General features: G+C 41.3%; 2 protein-coding genes across 10 annotated transcripts in view; one reads left to right on the top strand and one right to left on the bottom strand.

Annotated features, from left to right (window-relative positions):
* The window catches only part of LOC127057713 (radial spoke head 10 homolog B2-like), a 60,008-nt gene that overhangs the window by 22,275 nt on the left and 14,499 nt on the right, over nt 1–23,234 (top strand). For 3 of the 9 annotated variants that reach the window (XR_007776160.1, XR_007776159.1, XM_050966711.1), the window contains exons 16-22: nt 2,042–2,215; nt 3,540–3,671; nt 5,712–5,784; nt 6,466–6,528; nt 9,601–9,738; nt 13,473–13,662; nt 18,703–18,933. Coding sequence is in view for 7 of the 9 variants with exons in the window: in XM_050966711.1 (XP_050822668.1) it covers nt 2,042–2,215; nt 3,540–3,671; nt 5,712–5,784; nt 6,466–6,528; nt 9,601–9,738; nt 13,473–13,662; nt 18,703–18,904 (972 nt within the window). In the remaining 2 variants the exon portion in view is untranslated. Of the gene's footprint in view, nt 1–2,041; nt 2,216–3,539; nt 3,672–5,711; nt 5,785–6,465; nt 6,529–6,809; nt 8,875–9,600; nt 9,739–13,472; nt 13,663–18,702; nt 19,582–23,234 lie in introns of those variants that run through there. The other 6 variants (XM_050966715.1, XM_050966714.1, XM_050966710.1 and 3 more) reach the window with 4 other exon arrangements.
* The window catches only part of LOC127057724 (vacuolar fusion protein CCZ1 homolog), a 28,575-nt gene continuing 25,660 nt past the window's right edge, over nt 20,320–23,234 (bottom strand). Inside the window, exons 14-15 of the mRNA XM_050966743.1 lie at nt 22,613–22,740; nt 20,320–20,667 (exon numbers count right to left, since the gene is read on the bottom strand). Of these exons, the coding sequence (XP_050822700.1) occupies nt 20,612–20,667; nt 22,613–22,740 (184 nt within the window). The 3' untranslated portion in view covers nt 20,320–20,611. The remainder of the gene's footprint in view (nt 20,668–22,612; nt 22,741–23,234) is intronic.

Here is a 23,234-nt window from a genome sequence, read left to right as displayed (position 1 = left end):
TAATAGGACCCTGGTTCTGATCAGTTTTCCACAGAGAAGAAGGGTCATGATCATTATTGATTATTAGGCCCTGATTCGGTAAGCTCTTTAAGCATTGTGCACATGAACAGTCCAATTTAAGGGTATGTCTACACTACAAAATTAGGTCGAATTTATAGAAGACAAAATTTTAGAAATCAATTTTATATAGTCGATTGTGTGTGTCCCCACTTAAGACCATTAAATCAGCAGAGTGTGTCCATAGTACCGAGGCTAGCGTCGACTTTTGGAGCATTGCACTGTGGTTAGCTATCCCACAGTTCCCGCAGTCTCCACCGCCCACTGGAATTCTGGGTTGAGCTTCCAATGCCTGATAGGGCAAAAATGTTGCAGGTGGTTCTGGGTAAATGTCGTCAGGCTCCCCTCCCCCACCCCCCGGTGAAAGCAACGGCAACAAATCGTTTCTCGCCTTTTTTCCTGGGTTACCCGTGCAGACAACATACCACAGCAAGCGTGGAGCCCGCTCAGCTCACTGTCACCGTACGTCTCCTGGGTGCTGCTGGCAGACACGGTACTGCAGCGCTACACAGCAGCAGCTCATTGCCTTTTGGCAGCAGACAGAGTATTACGAATGGTAGCCGTCAGCGTCATCCCCTGGTGCTCTTTTAGCTGACCTCGGTGAGGTCGGTCGGGGGCACCTGGACATAAATGGAAGACGACGATGGCCAACAGTTGTACTGCACCGTCTTCTGGCGAGCACCCAGGAGACGACGGTGGCCAGCAGTTGTACTGCACTATCTGCTGCCAGCCTAAGATGTATAAGAGAGATGGAGTGGATCAAAACAATAAAGAGACCAGATTTGTTTTGTATTCATTTGCTCCCCCTGCCTCCCTCCCTCTGTGAATAGTGCAGGGAAGGATAGATCAGTGGTTTAAGCATTGGCCTACTAAACCCAGGGTTTTGAGTTCAATCCTTGAGGGGGCCATTCTGTATGACGACCCTGTAAGCCATGTCGTCAGTCGCCCCTCCCTCCATCAGAGCAACAGCAGACAATCGTTTTGTGACTTTTTTTAGCACAGACACCATAGCATAGCAAGCATGGAGCCCGCTCAGATCACCGCCGCAATTATGAGCACTGTAAACAGCACGCACATTATCGGTAGAAGACTGCATTTTGCCTCTTACTGAGGTATGCTGGTTTGATGTGAGAGATCTTTCACACAGGGCCAGGCAACAGAATTTGACTTGCAGGCAGCCATGGTAAGAAGCAGTCTTTTGGCTTCTTTAACCTTCGTAACCGTTTGCGCCTCTGGCTTTTTGGTAGGCATGCCTCAGCTCCTTAAGTTTCATGCGGCACTGCTGCGGGTCCCTGTTATAGCCTCTGTCCTTCACACCCTTTGAGATTTTTTTCAAATGTTTGGGCATTTAGTCTTTTTGAATGGAGTTCTGATAGCATTGCTTCGTCTCCCCATACAGTGATCAGATCCCGTACATCCCATTCGGTCCATGCTGGGGCTCTTTTGCGATTCTGGGACTCCATCATGGTCACCTCTGCTGATGAGATCTGCACTCACCTGCAGATCACCACGCTGGCCAAACAAGAACTGAAATTCAAAAGTTCGCGGGCCTTTTCCTATCTACCTGGCCAGTGCATCTGAGTTGAGAGTGCTGACCAGAGCGGTCACAATGGAGCACTGTGGGATAGCTGCTGGAGGCCAGTACTGTCAAATTGCGTCCCCACTACCCCAAATTCAACCCGGCAAGGTCGATTTCAGTGCTAATCTTCTCGTCGGGAGGAATACAGAAATGGATTTTAACAGTCCTTTAAATTGAAAATAATGACTTCGTTGTGTGAACGGGTGCAGGGTTAAATCGATCTAATGCTGCTAAATTCGACCTAAACTCGTAGTGTTGTAGACCAGGGCTAAGTCAATGGGACTGCTTATGTGCTTAAAATTAAACATTTGCTCAAATGCTTTGCTGGATCAGATGCTTAGTCCTCAAATATGAGATTCTACAGAGATGAAGTAATTATTTATTATTATTATTATTTTACTCTAGTTGGTTTTTCTTGAATTCTTTGAAGCTCTCCTTGATTGCGCCCTGTTATATGTTACCAATGATATGATTAAGCAGCAAGTAGATCTTGTAAATCAAGAAGGAAATGGTTATAGAACTGAAGATTACACAGAAGGGGCACGCCATATTCTGCAGCACCCAGAATACTCATTTCAGGTACTAATGATGTTTCACTTCCTATGCTATGTTATAATTTAATATTTATATTACAGTACCCATCTAGAGGTCTCATTAATGGACCAAGTAGTTCTGGGTTCCATGCAAACATGTATGAATTAGATCCCTCTATTCCATGCAAACATATAGTCCCTGCCCCAGGGAGGTTACAGTTCAAGAAAATAAGTGACATACTGGGAGGAAAGGGGATCCAAGCAAATGTATAAAATTTTTATATACACTTACACTTTTTTCCTGATAAATTCTGCATATATAAAGTATGTGCAGCCCATCTGCCCCTTAATCCACTATTAATTGGCTGATTTCCTATAAGCATTTTGGCAGAGGAAAGTGGCTTTTCAGATGAGTTCAGAGAGGTCATAATTGGAAGCATGGAAAAAGGCACAGATATTTATGTGGGAAGCTGACAAATGGGTGGACATTTTGAAGAGTGAAGTTCACATAAGAGACAAGTGCTTATCTTCCGTAAAGTGCAGCTCTGTCCTACAAAAAGTGACCCTGTAAAAGTGGCAATGTAGATTCTATTTTCAATTAGTCTCACTGTTTCACAGACAGCTAGATAGTTTTTTTTTAAAAAAACAGTTAAAGATTCTACAGATCAAATGATGCTTTCAGTGACACCTGTGCAAAAATACTGACAGCAGTGGAGATGGCCTGGGGTAGCTGGTCATAATTTGTAGAGGGCATAATTTGCTCTGTAGAATCTTTTGTTACTAGCAATGATGCACAATACAGAAGGAACCCAGCTTGATTCTCAGAGCCTATGCTGAAGTTGCAATGCTGTCAGTTAGAAAAAAAAACTTTACTTGCAAAGTGAGCAATTTCTACCTGGAATTTAGTGAGACACAATGAACATGGAATCCACAATAACATTTTTAGAGAGCGTTATGAAAAATTACTTCACCAGAACAGGGTTCCATCGTAGGTGCTGGAACTACGGGTGCTGGGGGGGCTGCCACACCCCCTGGCTTGAAGTGGATTCCATTATATACAGGGTTTACAGTTTGGTTCAATGGCTCTCAACACCCTCACTATACAAATTGTTCCAGCACCTCTGGGTTCCACTGTGTATAGTACCCAAACACAATAGCTACATTAGGCGCACAGAATGCTTATTGCTTCCATTAGCCATCTTGATGCTTTGTTGGCATAGTTATTTCTAGCTTCAGAGGGTGTAAACCATTTGCTCTTGTAATTGCATGCTTGAGTTTGATTTCTAACATGATAAAGTTACAATACCATTTTCAAAACTGTACTGGATTATGCTGAAAACACCATCTCTTTTGTGTTTATTTTATATTAGTCCATTCATAGCAGAAGTATGACCAGTGCTGAGGTAAGCCACGAACCCTCTGAGACAAATCACTACTACATTACTACAAGGTCTTCAAGCAAGCTAGCACAGTCACCTGATGATAGAATAAAAAAACCTGAGGTTGGTAAAACAGGTGCTCTGAAAAGGAAAGTGAAAGGACCGTCATTTTTCCTTTTTCACACAGGGGGCAGACAGGCATGACTTTTTTTTTTTTTTTTTTTTTTTTTTTTAAGTTTTAAGTCATTTGAGATCTAAAATACATTTGAAGAAAATCTGGCCCCATTGAAGTCAAAGTGAGTTTGCCCTTTAATGGGGCCAGGATTTCATCTGCTGTTAATAGACTATATGTGTGTGCCTGCATGCATGTGTAGATCTAAAATAGATATATTTTGTTTAACAAATGTAAATGCTTGCTTCTATTACTACCTCCAAAGACCTGTGTTTAAAATACTGTCTCCTCTAGGGCAGTTGATGACATAATTAATAACTAAAGCAGGAAGAAAGCATTGAAGAGTTAAATTATAGATAAACCTTCATGGGGCACAGAAGTTATAGCTGGGACTAGTGGGCACTGGGGAGCCAAGCTTTAGATTCAGTTGCACGCAGGGAGCTGGGAACTGGTCAAAGAGACTTGGAGGCATCAAGTAAGATCACCCCAATTTTAATCTGTTGGTATTTCTGATAGCACATACTACATTTTCAATGTTTAATTTCTGAAAATGGGAGCTTCTTACTTACCACATCTGTTTTCTGTGTATATTTTGAGTCTCAGCTGCTTATTTAATGATTTAAAAATAAGCTTTTACTATTCTTTCCTCCTGTTAACGCTACGGAGTTAATGAAGGTGCACAAGCAGGAGTATATTCATTCTCTCAAAGAAGGAATTCCAAAACTACGTTCTTAAATGGCAGGGTCAAATTCTGCCCCCAGAAAACCTCTGCAACTCTGTTGCTATTGCACAAAGCTGTGCCTCCAATGCAGTTGCGCTGCTGTAACTGTGGGCAGAAGTTGGCTTGTAGAATTTTTATTACTGTTAATATAAAGATGTATGAATGAGTTTTAGTAATAATAGTACCCCCTCCATATTATGAGGTGGAAAAAATTCCATTTGACTCTCAGATCCTAGGATATGTTTGGCATTTAGTAAGCAGCTCTGGCATTTAGTGAGCAGACTAAACTTCGAGAGTCACAGAGAGACAATAGAGGTGGAACTCCTCATTGCTATTTTACAGTTGCTTGTCAGAGGGAAAGACAATAATATAAGGCTGCAAGACAAAGAAGCTACATGATATGAAATTTGGAAGGAGGAAGATCATATTTTCTCTCTATTTTTCTTCACGTCCTCCATTAATCTCTCTCTTTCTTTAGCTGCGCTTGTAAAGAGTTTTTGGAGACAGCAGTTTCTTCTACTAAGTAATATAATCAGTAGAGGAGTTTCATTACTTTACTTCAACAGGTCAGGACAACTAATGGTATCAAACAGTTACCTCAGAAAGACGTGTAAGGACAGGACCTCTATTTTCAACAAGGCTCTAAGGAACATGGCAGCCATCTTCTGTGAGCCTGTAGTTCAGATGATCCAGCTAAAAAGCTTATTAAAAAGCTACTGTAGATGGCTGCTTTGGTAGGTAGCATGGTCTAGTGCACTGAGGACAGAGCTGGAAATCAGGTACTTCTGTGGGCTAGTCATAACTCTGCCACTGTTTTACTGTGTGGCTTTGGACAAGTCACTTAAGCTCTGATCTGGCAATTGGCTCAGCACAGGCACACCCCCGCAATTTAAGCGGGACTCCTATGGCCACTGGAGTGTGCCCACATGGAGCCAATTTCAGGATTGGGGCCTTAATCCCTGTGTCTGTTTCCCGCTCTGTAAAACAGATATAATCCTATTTCCTTGCAAGATATTACAGGGATATGGTTAGGTTTGATTTAGCTAATATTTGTTCAAGAATTTGAAAATGTAAAATACTACATGTATAGTTCCAAGTATTATTAAATATTGACTACAGCAGGCAAGGTTGCAGAATTGGCTGTATTGGGGGCTTCCTGTGTCTTAATGTAGTAGGTGCTGCTATTCCAAATGTGGATGGAAACACGTGCGAGAAAAATGTAGAAATTCAAAGATTATATTTGTGATTTCTGTTTTCATTCCAACACAAGCTTATATCCAAGGACTCTGCAGTAGAATACAGAAGTTCCAGACAGACTTTTAAATCTGCTGAAAAAGAGAGAGGTGAGTACTACAGAATAGCTGTTAGCATCTATTACCGGGGGAAAGAGAATATTCCTCTCACAGGACCCCCCGCCCCCAAGTTAATTAAAAATGTATCTTAGACTTTGTATAGTGGGGTGTATTTTATTATGGAGTGAAGGCTGCATTCAGTTTTACATTTAAAGCAGGGTTTAAATTCTTTAATCTAACATGTAATTTCACATATATGTACCATTTCGATCAGGAGGACAAGCTTTCCTTTTCAAACTACATTCAGTTGTGGTTTTAGAATCCTATCCCTCCTTAATGAACCTTTTAGAAGTGGGGTGCTGAGTCTTCATTTATTCACTCTAATTTAAGGTTTCACATGCCAGTAATACATTTTAATGTTTTTAGAAGATCTCTTTCAATAAGTCTATAATACATAACTAAACTGTTGTATGTAAAGTAAATAAAGTTTTTTAAATTAAAATGCAGAGCCCCCCGGACTGGTGGTCAGGACCCGGGCAGTGTGAGTGCTACTGAAAATCAGTTCATGTGCCGCCTTCGGCATATGTGCTGCAGATTGCCTGTCCCTGGTCTAATGTTTCTTTCAGATTCCCTAGAGGCTGCTCGTTCCCCACACTAGCTAATTCTGCACCAACTCAATGTGCCTTTGTCTAGACCAAATGACCACACTTACTGTTTTCATATTCACCCTAGAAGCCATGGTAGAACATGCTTCTGTCATAGGCTGCCGGGCACCAAAGGAAGGAGCTGGAACAGGTGAGAGGGAGGCTTGCTGAGGGCAGCATGGGAGGAGGGGGGCAGGTGCTGGTGGATTGCTGGGAAAGTTTTCCCAGGTCTTCTGCTGGTCAATGGCTTGTCTGGAGAGTTGATCTAGGGAGAGAGATCACCGAAGGGAACAGGGCGTGGAGCCAGGTACAGCCAGGTGCCAGGGCAAATGCACAGAGTGTGCAGGAGGAGGAGGAGGCAAGTGGAGGTGGGGCTGAGGAGCATTTCTGTGCTGCAGGGAAACACTAACATTTCTCTGTCTTCTCCACCAGAGGGACTTGGAATGGAATCCCATGGAGTCCTGATGATGTGAGCCAGGCACAGTGGGTGACAGTGGGTACTCTTCCTGCAGAGCTAGCAAGTCCCTGGCTCCTCACGCACCAGCCAGTCCATGAACTAGGTAGTGCTCGTGGGCTGCAGCTTGAGCTGTCTGAGGAGCCTGAGAATCGTTAGCTTCTGGAGGTTAAAATGCCCCTCCACTGCTTGCTATGGTTCACAGCATGAGGCATTTCCACCCCTGCCCCACCTCACTCCAGCAAGCCAATAGAGATCATCTTTGGTGCCTGGAGGTGCTGCTCTTTCCCCTTAGCCCTGCCAGCACTCTTGAATTCCCCTCCCTCCCTGATTTTTCTTACCCAACACACTTTTACCATTTTTTTCTACCAAAACACTAAAAATCCAGGAAATAGGCAGTTAATGGCACCATTAACATCTAGACCAGGCTAGACATATCTTAACCAGCAAGCTGAACTGATATGTTCCCCCACCCTTTCGCTTGCAACAAATAGCCACCTGTACTGCACACGTCCTCTGAATCATGCTTGCATGCATGCCCTTAACTCAAGACTTCAGCATTTTTCTGTATTGATCAAATATATTTATCTGGTTAGGGTCAGAGTTAAGATTTTCAGTGTGCCTGAGGGATGGATGTGTGCATCGTGCGTGGTTGTCTGAAGGGCAAGAGAACATATTATGGAAGTGACAAGTCCAAGTCTGTTTGATGATGGGGTGGTAAGCTCTATGAACAAAGGGCTGGTCTGAATGATAACATTGGTTTACCTGGCGGTTTCCTTGACTTTTAGGGATTGTGTTGGTAGGAAATTCACTAGAGCAATGTTAATGTTGCATGAATTTGTCTGTCCATCAAAAACCACATAGATCCCTAATATAAACAGGACTTGGTTTACTCTACAGTTTACATCACCAGCTGACCTCCTGGAATGAGTAGTAGTAAGGCCTTTTGCAAGAGCACATCTGGATACTTTCCAAGAGTTTGTTCCAATACTACAGCTGAATGTCCTCAAAGTGTTTCCTGAGTCTGAGACTGCCTTCTGTACTACTCTGTTGTCAGTTCAGCTTTTGAGCATCACAAAGCTAAAGCTTGTGTTCATGAATTATATTGTAAGGTTCATGCTTAAAGATAAAATAGCATAGTAAAATAATATACTTGTCAAGCTAAAAAAAAGATTTTTTCACTTTCCCTTCTCTGTCCCAGCCACTTTGAGATGAAAACAGAAGTGTAAAACCAGTCCAGTTGTTTTCTGAGGGAAATGAGCTTTTTTCCAGTGGAAAATTCTGTGCGAACTCCAGCATTAGCTGGACTGATAGGTGGCAGTTTATATTTACCTAATATAGAGACATAAAAGGTTCTTAAAGTGTTTATTAGTACTTATTAGTATGTGTGATGCTTCTTGGGGCACCCAGGGCTGAGTGTCATCTTGTTATCAGCTGCCTCCAGTGTGAGGGAATCTTGCCTGTACTAACTGGGTGTTAGCTCCTAAGGGCATGTCTACACTTACCACCGGAGCGATCAGTCCAGCGGGGGTTGATTTATCACGTCTAGTGAAGATGCGATAAATCGACCGCCGAGCACTCTCCTGTAAACTCTGGTACTCCACCGGAACGAGAAGCGTAGGTGGAGTCAACGGGGGAGTTGCAGCAGTTGACCTACCGCAGTAAGTAGATTTAAGTACGTCGAAATTGTGTAACTTCGATGGATTCTCTCCTCCTCTTCCCCCTCTCCCCCCAGTGTAGACCAGGCCTAAGACAACCAGCCTGTCAGCCACTCAAGCCGTCTTCTGTGGACTACACCAGCCCTTTCTTTGCCTTGCAGGTTGACAACAGATGCACCCCAGTCCCTGAGTCCGTTCACTCTGTCCCCCTGTGGTATCCAGTCCCTAAACGATCACTGGATACCCACAGAAATCCCAGATCCTCTGTTCCCAAAGGAGCAGTGTTCCACCGTTTACTAGTTTTACCCAAGATTACCATTCCTGTATTACATAAATCACTTGTGTTCAGTTATAAAACAAAAGGGAATTGATTTAAAAAAAATAGAGATTCAAATAAAAATCAGTGTGAGAGATGGGAACAAATGGTTACAAATAAAGCATAATACCAGTTTTAGAGACTAAACTGAACTCATATGGCATTCCCCATCTCCTACAAGATAACCTACCCCAAGTTCTTTCCCCATCGTTTTCAAGCAGTTTGGTTGAAATCCCTTCTCACAAGATGAAATGTGCTGGCAGTGTGTCCTCACAGACTGAAGGAATGCCAGGCTCTTTCTGCACCCTTCCCTCCCCCAAATATACCAGAACAGACCTTTGATGTTCATCTCCAAATAGAGTCCCCCTACCTCCCTCTCCTGTTTTGCCTCTTCCTCTTAATTTCTCTCTCAAGTCTCAGCTAGCTCTTCATTAGCATTTAACATAGATTGTTAATAGACTCCTATTGTACAATAGTCCACCCTCGAGATAAATGTCTCCCACCGTCCATCTGGAGAAGTTTGTCTGAAGACATGCTGCCTTTGAGTGATCTGCTTTTAACTACAGATCTAGAGAACATTTTTAGTATATACACAACTCACATATTTTCTATTACATAGATCTTGCAGTAGTTATGATGACCACTGTGACACAGGCTTCCATTAAAGACCTTGTGTTGACAGGCTTTTGGTGAATCCAGGGGATCTCTGTACCCCTTTGTATCCTAGTGCCCTCTGCCAGTTGGCAGCACAGGTTCTTGGGTCACTGTATGTAATTTTATTTTCTTCCCTTGCAGTTCCAAATGTCGCATTCTCCTCAAACACGGTGTACCGGCTGTCTCCTGATGACAAAGATGAAATGTTGGTTCAGTCTTGGACAGATTTGGATGCAGAACAAGGCCAAGTGCTCAGCAACCCCATGAAAGGATTTGCAGGTAAAGTAGATTTGAAGATCTGGTACCAATGAAAAAAAAATGTAATTGAATAGCTCCTAATCCTTTAGGTTGTTGTCACAAGAGGGCAGTAAAAGAACATCCAACACAAGAGAGTGAGTTTCACTGTTAAACACCTTATTTCATTTTTTTTTTTTTTAAGATTCTCTTCCCATGTTTGTTTCCACAATTAAAAAATCCTAGTTTTTATTTTAAAGAAGAGTACTCTAAACTTACGTTTCAATTCTCACTGAATGCACATATTTACAGGTGTAGGACTGTTCCATCGTCGTTGACTAGAGAAAGAAAATCCATATAACAAACCAGAGGACATTTTTGTTGGTTCTCAGGGTACCCAGGACTGAGAGTCACCCCCTGCCTCTAGCAAAAGGGTGTCTTTCTTGTGGTAGTTGGCTGTCAGCTCCCTGACACCACCAGCCCTTCACACACTCTCCTCTGGGCTAAGTTCACCTTGCAGGTTAAAAATAAGTGCACCCTAAACCTTGAGTCCCTTTTGAATTATTACCCCTGTATTATCCAGCCCCTGACACTGGCTACCCACAGAAATAACAGATCTTCCGCACCCAAAGGTGCAGGGTTGTTCACCAGTTTTACTTTAAGCCACCCCTCCTGTAAACTGCATAGCACTTGTGAGCACATATAATAAAATAGAAGGCAGCTTATTTGAGAGAGAAGAAATATTTAACTAGAAACAAGAGTGTGGTGAAAACAAGTGTTTACAATACAAAAGAATCATAAAACGCTAGCCTGGGTCTACATGTATCGATAGTTACTTTTCCTAGCTGATAAAGTAGATTTTCCCCAAAAAGTTCAGTCTTCTGCAGAGGTGGCTGATTTCACAGGAATGAGGACCCAAACATTCATGAAAACAGCCTTGCTCCCCAGATGTTTCTTCAGTGTTGGATCCAGAATAGTTCTCCCTCTCTGTGTTATACTGAAAACAGACTTTTGTTTCTATTCAAGGTCTGGGCCAAGCTCTGTCTGTTGTAATGTTCCTTTATCACCTCCAACAGGTTTTGATTGTTTGGTGGTGCTGCTAATGATTTTCCACTGATAGTTGTAGGAGGGAGTAAGGGTAGTGAATTGAACCTTTCATTACCTTGCCAGCTGATTAAGGAACAGTGACAACTCTCTCTTGCTTGAATGCACCATCACCGAGGGCAAGTCTACACTTAAAACACTATATCAGCTCAGCTTTGCCGCTATAGTGCTTAAGGGTATGTCTACACTGGAAACTTCAAAGCGCTGTTGCGGGAATGCTCCACGAGGGGAGTAGCTCCAAGTGCTCGGAGCCCATCTACACTAGCACTTCAAAGCGCTCAGACTTGCAAATTTTTCACCCCCTGAGCCAGAAAATTAGAGCGCTATAAAACGTAAGTGTAGACAAGCCCTTACTGAAGACACTCCTACACTGACAGGAGATGTGAGAGGTGATAGCTATATTGACGGGACAAGCTCTCCTGTCGACATAGCGCTGTCTACATTGGAGGTTAGGCTGGTATAACTATGTTGCTCAGGGATGTGGATTATTCACATCCCTGAATAACATAGTTATACAGGTCTGTCGCATCTTAGGCGGGGGTTCGGTTCCGCGGTTATCGCGTAAAGCGAAAACCGCATATAGTCAAAACCTCAAGCCCTTTAAATCCCGCCCACAGCTCCGGCGGCAGGGCCGAGGGGGGGAGGGCATTTAAAGGGCCGGTGGAGCCCTTTAAATGCCCCCCGGTCCTGCCACCGGAGCTGCGGGCGGGATTTAAAGGGCTCTCCCCCCCCGGCTGCCGGAGCTGCAGGCGGGATTTAAAGGGCTCCTCCGGGCTTCCCGCCACGGCGGGGAGCCCAGTGGAGCCCTTTAAATGCCACCCCGGCCCAGCTGCCAAAGCTGCAGGCAGATTTTAAAGGGCCCCGCCAGGCTTCCCGCCACGGTGGGGAGCCCAAAGGAGCCCTTTAAATCCTGCCCGCAGCTTTGGCAGCCGGGCTGGGGCTGGCATTTAAAGGGCCCTTTAGTTCGCCCCAGGGGCTACTAGCCACCTCTGCAGCTGGGAGTCCCCTGGGTGATTTAAAGGCCCTGAGACTCCCAGCCACAGCTGGTGCCCCAGGACCTTAAAATCTTGAGGCCACGCCTCTTCTACTAGAGGCCACACCCCCTTCCGGACTCCAGGCCTTTCAGCCTAAAGCTGAAATCGCGCATGTTAAATGCGTGTAAGTTGCAAGAGACCTGTACTGCTATAACTAGTGTAGGCTTGGCCTCAGGCACATTACCCCTTTTGTTATTTCATTTCTACGACCAAGTCCATAAGGCATACTTTCAATAGAAATATACTATTCCTTAAATATTACCAGTACATATATTGCACAATGATTGTCTTAACAAGTTACAAGCTTTCAGTAGATACCTCACATGATATCATATATAGATGAAAACCCTGCCAGATCTGTGTTGGGTGTAATGAGTTTGTCAGATCCGAGGTGAGAGCTGTTTACAAAGAACAGGAGACTTTTTGCCAGGGGATCTCTGTATCACAGTATTTACATAATCTGCCAGCCAGAAAAGAATAATTTTTATGTGGGGTTCCTGTTAGTGCACCACATGGCACTTCTCATGAGCTTCTCTTGATCCTTGCATCTCTCATTTGCCTACATTGACTCCCTCTTGCCTGCTTAGGGAATCCTAGCCCTGTTGTTCTTCATAGCTATAAAAGTCTTATACGAATGGGCGGTGGGGTGTCACAAACACAAGATTACAAGCAGACAAGGTGTTCAGCAACCATCTCTATTGTTATAAAAAGAATACAACTGTAGAATGTTATTGCATATGTATGTAGGAGCAACTCAAGTTGGACTTGAGAATGGATACTAGAATCCCAAATTGGGATGCCCTTCAAGCATGGTGCATTTTGTGTTGTGCCATAAGAACTGAGGTCCCTTAATTTTACTTTTGCTTTAGGTGTTATTGAATTCTTTGTATGTTTTTATTCATATACATTTTTTTAAGGGAAGGACACTGCTGTTACAGGGGCAAGTGCCAGCAGGAGAAAAACTGACCTTACCAAGCCACCAGGATTTTCGCCGTATCCTGGACTATGCTATCTCCTTCTCACAAAAGAATATGCAGAAAGGGATGGGGATTTGCCTCTTAAAGGAGCAGAGGCTGGGCTCTATAGGATCAGCTGAAGACAGTTATGTCCATGGTTTTGCAGCACTTCTAACCCACCACACTTTGTCCTACCTGGCATCTTCACACAATCATTTTCCTCCTCACCTCTCCTGCGTAAAACAGCTGTAGATATGGAATTGCTGTAGCAGTAATTTAACACGAAATGAACACATTTATGCTGGAATTCAGGCGGAAACAGGTTCTGACTCTATTCATAGCCTTCTAGCATAGAGGTCAGCAAAGTGGCTGCTATGCAGCAAAGGGAATGATACTACCATATAGCTGCCACAGTCTGCCCCATGTGTTGTTTTTGAACATTTCCGCCAACGTGACTCCCTTCCACACCATGCAGAGGAACAAAGCATATGCCTCTTATGAGCCTGGAGACCTAGATAGTAGCCTAGCAGCTTCACAGGACACACTTTTATTTTGGTAGCCATATCAGAAGTCTGGAACATCCTGGATGGGAAGGAGTTGGTTGTACTGATTGCAACTTAGAATGAGCCAAATATATTCTTAAGTAGGTTAAATTACAATTAAAATATAAATGGTTCTGTTACAGATAAACTAGAAAAAGCAAAAAGCGAACAGAAGGAAAAACTCAGTCTGTGGCTAAATCAGATGTACATCTTTTTTGTGAACAAGTTCTTTCCTGCCTACAAGCATGCTCAAGTGGTGAAGGAAAATGTAGAAGAAAATAGGAAACGGGATGCTGAATTAGCCGTGCAGTTAAAAATTGAAGAGGAAGCAAAGTGAGTCTTAATTAATTTAAAAGCTTCATTTTACACCTAGAGACATCTAGAGTAAGGTCCTACACGAATACCATGTTCTTGAAGATTTGGGAAATTTGTCACTCTGCTCTTTGATAAATCATAGCCACTAGCTACTTTCAAAATACTCTATTGGATGACTGATTTATATAGTGCAACCAGTAGACTACAGTAATCAATTTATTTTCATTTGTCATAGAATGTTACCCAGGTTGTCTCAGAAAGAAATTGAGATGAAAAAGAAAATGTTTACATACAAGACACAACTACCCCTGGCACTTAGGGGAAAGGCCTTGTGTAGGAACTGTGTGATTGCTGTCTTCTTTTCTGAAGCACATTTGGCAGTTATTTCTGTCTATCAGGAGCTAGTCTCAATTACCCTAGCTAATTGCAATCTGAATATATCACACCAACCCATGTCACCAGGGGTTCTCATGCGGTTTAACATTTTTCAAACCCCTCCAAAGAACACTCAGCTACTTTTGAAATCAGTCAGTTCCTCAGGGCTTAGGTTTCGTTCATGGATGATCATTTTCCCAATGACAGTGACTTCAGCTCACAGAAGGAATGAGTTTCAGGCCCTAGCAACTGATCCACATTGTATCATATCTTCCAAGGATAAGGGGGTATTGCAGATCCAGCTGACTTTCCTTCCATGGCCACGTCAACGTTTCACTTTAACAAACCTTTTGTCCTGCCAGTGTTTGTCCCACATAGATCATGATGAGGCCCTGTTCTGTGCTAAAAGGTCATTAGTGTTCTAATTAGAGCAGACTAGGTACTTGTCTACACACACAAGTTATACCACTTTATACAGGTACAATTAAGGTGATATAACCCCTATGTGTGGACATAGTTCTATTGATGGAAGAGTCCATAACTATACTGGTATATTCTACCTCTACTGGTATCAAGGACCTATACACAAATATAACTGTCTACACTAGGGCCTATGCTACATTGGTAAAAAGATCAGACCCCCTAGCCAAAATAGTTATTATGCCTGTTCAAAAACTTTGTGTAGAACAGGTCTAAACAAACTTTACCAAACTCAGAGAACTTGAAGGTAAGGTCCCACGAGAAGAAAATCTAAGACAAAAAGTAGCTCAGGAGAGCTGGCAGTTTCTCAAGGAGACAGTATTAAATGTACACTATCCTGAGGGGAAGGAAAGATAGGAAATTTATAAGAGGTCAATAGGGCTCCCTCAGGAGCTCTTTTAATGACCTGAAAATCAAAAAGGAATCCTACAACAAATGAAAATGTGGAGAGATTGCTAAGGAGTACAAAAGAATAGCACAAGCACATAACAAAATCAGAAAAGCTAAGGCACAAAATGAGTTGTCTCTAGCAAGGGACATAAAAGGCAATAAGAAGAGGTTATTTAAATATATTAGAAGCAAGAGAGTGACAAAGGAAAGTGTAGGTCCTCTGCTTAGTGGGGAAAGAGTGCTAATAACTGATGACATCAAGAAAGCTGAGGTGTTTAATACACCTCTACCCTGATATAATGCTGTCCTTGGGAGCCAAAAAATCTTACTATTATAGTGCCATAGAATATCAGGTTGGAAGGGACTGCAGGAGGTCATCTAGTCCAACCCTCTGCTTAAAGCAGGACCAATCCCCAACTAAATCCCCAGATGACCCCCTCAAGGATTGAACTCACAACACTGTCTTTAGCAGGCCAATGCTCTGAAACTGCATTATATCGAACTTGCTTTTATTTGCCAGAGTGCGCAGCCCTGTCCCCCCGGAGCACTGCTTTACTACATTATATCCGAATTCATGTTATATCGGGGTAGAGGTGTACCTATTTTGCTTCACTCTTAACTGAAAAGTTTAATGGTGGTGACCAGATATACAATGCAATTACTATTAACAACAAGGAGGACAGAATGCAAGCTAAAATAGAGCAAGACCAGTTTAAAGAATATTTAGATAAGTTAGATGTAGTCAAGTCAGCAAGGGCTGATGAAATTCATCCTAGTACTTAAGGAGCAAGCTGAAGCAATATCAGAACCATTAGCACTTATCTTTGAGAACACCTGGAGGACCAGTGAAGTTCCAGAAGACTGGAGAAAGGCAAACATTGTACTATCTTTAAAGAGGGGAACAAAGACGACCCTGGGCATTACAGTCCGTCTAAATTTAGTAATTTGTTCCAGTATCTTTCCAGCTATCAATCAATTTGTAGGCCTCTGGAGGGTAACAGGGTTATAAGGAACAGTTAGCATGGGTTTGTCAAGTATAAATCATGCCAAAACAATTAAATTTCATTCTTCGATGGGGTTACTGGCCTAGTGAATAGGGGGAAGCAATAGCTGTGGTATCTCTTGATTTTAGCAAGGTTTTTGACAGTCTTGCATGACATTCTCATAAACAAACTAGGGAAGTGTGAGCTAGATTAAACTACTATAAATTAGTACACAACTGATTGAAAGAGTAGCTATCAAAGGTTTGCTGTCAAACTGGGAGGGTGTATCTAGGAGGGTCTTACAGGGGGTCAGTCCTGGGTCCAGCACTAGTCAATATTTTCATTAGTGACTTGGATAATGGAGTGGAGAGTATGCTCATCAAATTTGCAGATGACACTAAACTGGGAGTGGTTGCAAGCACTTTGGACAATCAGTCTGAATTCAACAAGCTGAAATTCAGTAGAGACAAATGAAAAGTGTTAGTCTGGATCTGTAAAAGCAGCAAAGAGTCCTGTGGCACCTTATAGACTAACAGACATATTGGAGCATGAGCTTTCGTGGGTGAATACCTACTTCATCGGATGCATGAAAAGTACTTCACTTAGGAAGGAAAAATCCAATGGGCAACTACAAAATGAGGAATAATGGGCTAGGCAATAGTACTGCTGAAAAGGATCACAAATTGAATAGCAGTCAATGTGATACAGCTGCAAAAAACACTGTATTAACAGATGTGTCCAGTACAAGAAAAGAGGTAATTGTCCCACTCTGCTTGACACTTGTCAGGCCTCAGCTGGAGTACTGAGTCCAGTTCTGGGCACCACACTTCAGGAACGATGTGGACAAATTGTGCAGAGGAGAACAAAAAAAAAATGATAAAAGGTTTAGAAAACGTGACCTATGAGGAGAGGTTAAAAAAAGTGGGTATGTTTAGTCTTGAAAAAAAAGACTGAGGGGACCTGATAAACTTCAAATCTGTTAGGGGCTATTATAAAGAGGACTATGGTCAATTCTCTGTCTCCGCTGAAGGTAGGACAAGAATTAATGTCCAGCAAGGGAAGATTTAGGTTAGATATTAGGAAAGCTTTCTAACTATAGGAGTTGTTAAGCTCTGGAATAGGCTTCCAAGGGATGTTATGGAATCCCCATCATTGAAGGTTTTTAAGAAAAGGTTGGACAAATCTGTCAGGGAGGGTCTAGGTTTATTTTGTCCTGTCTCAGCACAGAGGGCTGGACGAGGTAACTTCTCAAGGTCCCTTACAGCCCTGCATTTCTATGATTCTGTAAAGCACTGAGAAAGACCACACAACTTTTTCTTTTTACACCATTTAAGTGGGAAATGACTATGGGTGTAAAATTTTCATAAGTGCCTAAAGCTCCTAAGTCACTAAGTCCCATTACCTTTCAATTTGATACCAATGTCTCTTTTGAAAATGGAAGTTAGGCACTTACAAAAATTTTACCCAATGTCTTCTGTGCTTTGCATTGCTATGACGTAATTGGTGCGAAACTGAGTGAGCCTTGGCATGACCTAGAGTCTATGCCCACCACTACCTGCCTAATGGATGTTACTATCACAGACATATGCAAAGCAACTACACCTTTCTTTCTTCATACGTTTGCAAAGCATTATTGGTTGAATTCAGGCTCCAAAAGGGATTCCCTTTTGAGGTTCTCTGTGCTCCAGCACTTGTTTCCAAGGTAGGAAAGACCAAACTCTCTCACCTTCATACAATTTTTTTTTTTAATTTCAGGACATCCCTCATTTTCAGTTGGTCAAATGTTTTTGCATGGCATTTGCTTCTGCGATGTGGGCTCATTCTACAGCTTTGTATTCTGTGTCTGAGAAGAAGTATTAGTCCTCTCTTCCAAAAAGCCCTCCTTGTCCTTGCTGCAGCTGAGCTTCACTGGCTTTTGAAACATCCCTGAAGGAGCGAGACTCCTGTACAGAGGGAAAATTACTTGTCTGTAATTCTGCTTCCCTGAAAATATCTTGCAGGATTGTTACTCCTCTGTCCACTTCCTCTTAGAACTTGGTAGTTACTTATTGACATTTTTTCCCTTGTACCTTTTTCATTTTCTTTACTGAAGCACTTAAAGTATGCCTTGGCTACACATGGAGAACTTTTGTGATTTTTATGGGGATTTAGTTAAACCAGCATAACCAGGTGGACACTTAGTTTAAAACTGTTTATATTGGTTTAGTTTGCAACTGTACATTTAGAGGTGAAAGTTAAAACCACAGAACACTGTCTCCACATAGTTACACTAGTTTAATCAAACAATTTAATTAAACAAATGCAACTTGGAGTGGAGATAGGCCCTTATACTGATCTGGCACTACTTTCTTTTATGGGAGCTTTGCCTTCTGCATAATCGAAAGAATTGATGGAACATTCAGAGAGTAGTATTTATGCACTGCACAGGATTGCTATTAGGAAAGCCTACCTCACATGTTGCACTGCTACCACTACCTTCAGGGGTCAAAAAGCAACTTGAGAGCTAGGGAACAGTCTTGTGCTAACGAGATATGTTCAGAGAACCAGGATCGCAGGTAGATAATTTTTCCTTTTAAGAACGTGCTTGGATTATGCAATGATACGTGAAGCTTAACAATAGTTGATTGCGAAGTAGCAACTACACAGAACACACATTTTAGGAAAGGATTAAAAGGATCACATTTTTCATTAGGCAATTCATTCTGCATGTAATTGCAGTATGGCTCTATTTACTTAAGCAAAACAAAATCATTTTAGCCTATGATAAGTTTGCATGAATTTGTTGCAGTGGTAAGCAAGTGTAAACTTATGTTTGTTTGTGCGAGCATAGGCTTATGGCCATAAGGAAAGCCGAAGAGGCCAAAAAACAAGAAGAAGCTGCAGCAGAAAAAGCAGAGACAGATAATGCAGTGGTTAAAGAGCCAGAGGATTCAGCTACACAGCTGCCACTTCCTGCAAAGGAAGAAGTAGTGATTCTGCCCCAGCCAGCCATTAGCAAGGTTTCTGCAGGTGTGAAGAAAAAGAAAAAGTAAATTAGGCTGACTGTTGCAATAATAAAGTTGTAAGTAAAGTCTGTACTTGTTAACATTTTTAAGGTATGAGATTTACTTTCTAGGTCTGTAAAATCTAAACATTACAATGTAGGTTCTAGGAAATGAATGCCAATAAAATTATTTGTATTTGTTTATATGAGAGGGAAATTTAACTCTCAAGAGTCTTCCCCCACACCTCCGTCTATTGATATCTTGAGTCCCCTAGAAATCATGGAGTGTGATTATATAATTCAGGGGTTGGCAACCTTTCAGAAGTGGTGTGCCGAGTCTTCATTTATTCACTCTGATTTAAGGTTTCGCGTGCCAGTAATACATTTTAACGTTTTTAGAAGGTCTCTTTCTATAAGTCTATAATGTATAACTAAACTATTGGTGTATGTAAAGTCAAATAAGGTTTTTAAAGCATTTAAGAAGCTTCATTTAAAATTAAATTGAAATGCAGAGCCCCGAGACTGGTGGCCAGGACCCAGGCAGCGTGAATGCCACTGAAAAAATCAGCTTGCATGCCACCTTCGGCACATGTGCCATAGGTTGCCTACCCCGATATAACTGTTACATAAAACTTGTGTAAATCTTTGAACATACAAAGCCATTCCATACATGTACTATATGCCATATTAGGAGACATTTTTCCATTAAAAGTTAAAAGATCATTAGCGTTTCAAGTTTGTTTGTTGGCTGACTCTTGTAACCATGAGACTGCATAGTCTGAATGGAATTTAAAACTATACAACCTGCATCAGGTTTTTGCTTATACAGCCGCTCCCCAGGTTACGCAAACCCAATTTACGGAAATCCGCACTTAAGTAAAAAGTTCTGTAAGGTGGGTTTGTTCGGGGGTTTTTGCATAATTGTTGGAGATACCTTCCTGACTTTGCAAAATTCGACTTACGCAAGGCATTCTGGAACAGAACACTTGCGTAAGTCAGGGAGCGTCTGTATACCTATTTTATGTACACTGGCATGTAAGGAACCCAGGTATTTCACACATGTAAAGTAAATCTTTGGGCTTAATCCTGTATCATGTGATTTCAGTGGGATGACTACTAAGTATGAATAGGAAGATCAGGCCCTTATCCTTTTCACTTCTTTTATTGTTAAAGCAGCAGCCTCTGTCAACTTATACAGGAGAGGAAGAGGTTAGTTTACTTATGTAGTATTGAAGAACTGGTGCAGCATAGCTTTTACATGCTGATGATTCTGAGATTACTATTTTAGGTTAACTCAATATCCTTTACTGTGGGTGCCACTTCAGACTCAAGATGATAGGGTTAACATCAAGTACTTCCCCCTTTCTTTTACATGCTAATGTGTAGAAAAACAATTTAAATCCCCACACTCCAATCCACTCTTATGCACCTGAGCACAGAAAGGAAACAAAAGGGCCCTTAAAATTGTAACAATTATTAATTTTATTCAGTAAAATATTAACATAACAATATTAGAGAAATGGAATGGTATAGCTGAATTAGATTGGTTTTAATTAGTTTGCACATAAATATTTTAAAATCTAAAAATCTTATGATCAGAGTTTACAGCTTCAGTAGAAATTTGATTCTTACAAAGCAAGTATTGCTTTACTATTGTCATTATTCCAGTCAATAATATGACTAATAACCTTTCATGTTAAACAAAAATGTTTCTGACATTTGTAGATTCTTTTTCACCAAATCAGCCCTTTGCAGATCAATCCAGGAAGAAAATATTATTGAACTGTGTTGCACAAAGTTTCTTTACTTCTTCTGTTTAAAAAAAAAAGGTGGGGGGGGAGAGAGAGAGAGAGAGAGTGTTCAGAAATTGCACACAGTATCACAACATATTATATAAATACCCTGCTTTTAAAAAGAAGACTTGACAGAACTGTAACTGTATCTAGGGGAAAAAATACATTTGTTAGGGTTTTCTGCTTTTAAAACATGTTCTCACTTTATATATATATATATATTTTTTTTTTTTTAAAAAGTGTGTCCTGGTGCATATCAACTCCTTATTTCTATTTTTAGTAAGAGAAAGGTGGGTCAATTTTGTTCAGCAGGCCCAATCTGAAAATTCACATATCAGTCTTTTCATGTGAAATATGGACTTAGCTTTTATCCTGTTTTCACAGAAAGAATAACTTTTCTTGTTAAACAAGTCTTGCTTAATGATTAGAACAGGGATTCTCAAACTGTGGGTCGCGATCCTGTTTTAATGGGGTTGCCTGGGCTGGCGTTAGACATGCTGGGGCCCAGGGCCAAAGCCAAAGCCCAAGGGCTTCAGCACTGAGTGGTGGGTATCAGGCTTCGGTTTTGCCTTCCCCCCCTGGCCCAGGGCGGCGGGGCTGGGGAATGCTCAGGTTTCTGTCCCCGTTTCTGGGGTCACATCTCCCCTTAACCATCTCTTTTCCAAGCTGAAAAGTCCCAGTCTCAATCTCTCCTCATATAGAAGCCATTCCATATCCCTAATAATTTTTGTTGCCCTTTTTGAACCCTTTCCAATTCCAATACATCTTTTTTGAGAGGAGGCGACCACATCTGCACACAGTATTCAAGATGTGGGTGTACCATGGATTTATATAGAGGCAACATGATATTTTCTGTCCTATTATCTATCCCTTTCTTAATTATTCCCAGCATTCCGTTCACTTTTTTGACTGCCGCTGCACACTGAGTGGATGTTTTCAGAGAATTATGCACAATGACTCCAAGATCTCTTTCTTGAGTGGCAGTGGCTAATTTAGACCCCATCATTTTATATGTATATTTGGGATTATGCTTTCCAAGGTGCATTACTTTGCATTTATTAACATTTCATCTGCCATTTTGTTGCACAGTCACTCAGTTTTGAGAGATCCTTTTGTAACTCTTTGCAGTCTGCCTGGGTTTTAACTATCTTTAATAATTTTGCATCATCTGCAAATTTTGCCACCTCACTGTTTACCCCTTTTTCCATCCAGATCATTTATACACTTTGTGCATTTGACAGCACTTTAGGTACAGCAAGTCTGTCTCCCCCATTTCTGTGCATCTTCCGCACAGAAGCAAGGAGAGAGAAAAAACAAACATAGAGAAGTAGGACTGTAAAACCAGAATAATTAGCAGGAAGGTCAGGGGCAGATGTAGAAACAAACTATTTTTATCTCGTAAAAAAACCTGTCTAGTTTTCAAGTTGATATTGTCCCATAATGTTCTCATTTTTTATCCAAATAAATTGGGCTAAAGGTAATACTGATGCATGTTTCTTCATGTACTTAGTATGTCTTAAATTGCAGTGTAAAACTGAAGTAGAAAAGCACTTTGGGAGAAAAACAGTATTTTAATACTAATAATCTTAATGACATAAGTCCCTTTGTGAAAATATATTGCCTTGACTTATAAAAAACAAATCCAGAAAAATAGGCATTTTAACCTCCTGGAAATATAATAATGCACTTCATTTAATAAATATTCCCATTAAAATCAAGGAGTAAGATAATGGTCATGGATTCATTGTTAAGAACATCGACAAAGTCTGCTGAATATTTTTGATGATTTAGTTTCAAAACATGGAGGGAGAGACAAAGCCTTAGGCAAGCTGATCTGGTGTAGCACAGAAAAAATCCCACATTAAGTGCATTTTATATAAAATAGAGAACTAAAAATCCATTGATAAGCATTTTAGTAACACCAACAGTATTTAACAAATAGCAAAAATTAAAAAAATCCTTACCATTAACTTCAATCAGGTTTGCATTTTTTTGATTCAAAATAACATACAGTTCCCGTTGATCAGACTTTTTCCCAACCACCCAGTAGTCACTCATTGCCTTCACAATGATTTCTTCATCCTCATCAACTCTGAAAGAAATTGTATAAAACAAACCTTAGGAAAATTTGTACCGACATCAAAAATAAGAGACTCGAAAAGCAAAATAAATAACTTACATTACAAGCAACAATATTGAAGTAAAGATCTCAAGAAATAACCAGCAAATAGAGCAGGTTTAGTAATTGTTTAACTGCCCTAAGGGTTATGAATAAACTAGATGTGAACTGATCTTGCAGATTGCTGTGACATTGCATAATTGACAGAAAATCAAAAATGAGCAGGTGTGCTCAACTCAGGAGACAAATACAGCGAGCCAGTGCTAGCATAGCCTGCACAATCTCCATTTGGGAGAATTTAATCACGAGGAAGTAAGCCAACCACTTATTTAGTCTACTAGTCAACCAAACATCAGTGCTTTGAAAGAAGCTGCTTGGTGTCCACAGGTGCCAACTTTCACGTGGTAGCACCCTGACTTTCACAATAAGGCCAAAGCAAGCCAATGCCTAAGAACCCCAACACTCTA

The sequence above is a fragment of the Gopherus flavomarginatus genome, chromosome 9 (genome assembly GCF_025201925.1).
Source record: "Gopherus flavomarginatus isolate rGopFla2 chromosome 9, rGopFla2.mat.asm, whole genome shotgun sequence".
NCBI classification, from domain to species: domain Eukaryota; kingdom Metazoa; phylum Chordata; order Testudines; family Testudinidae; genus Gopherus; species Gopherus flavomarginatus.
Note: the sequence above shows the minus strand (reverse complement) of the source record. Positions and strands in the feature narration are given on the sequence as shown.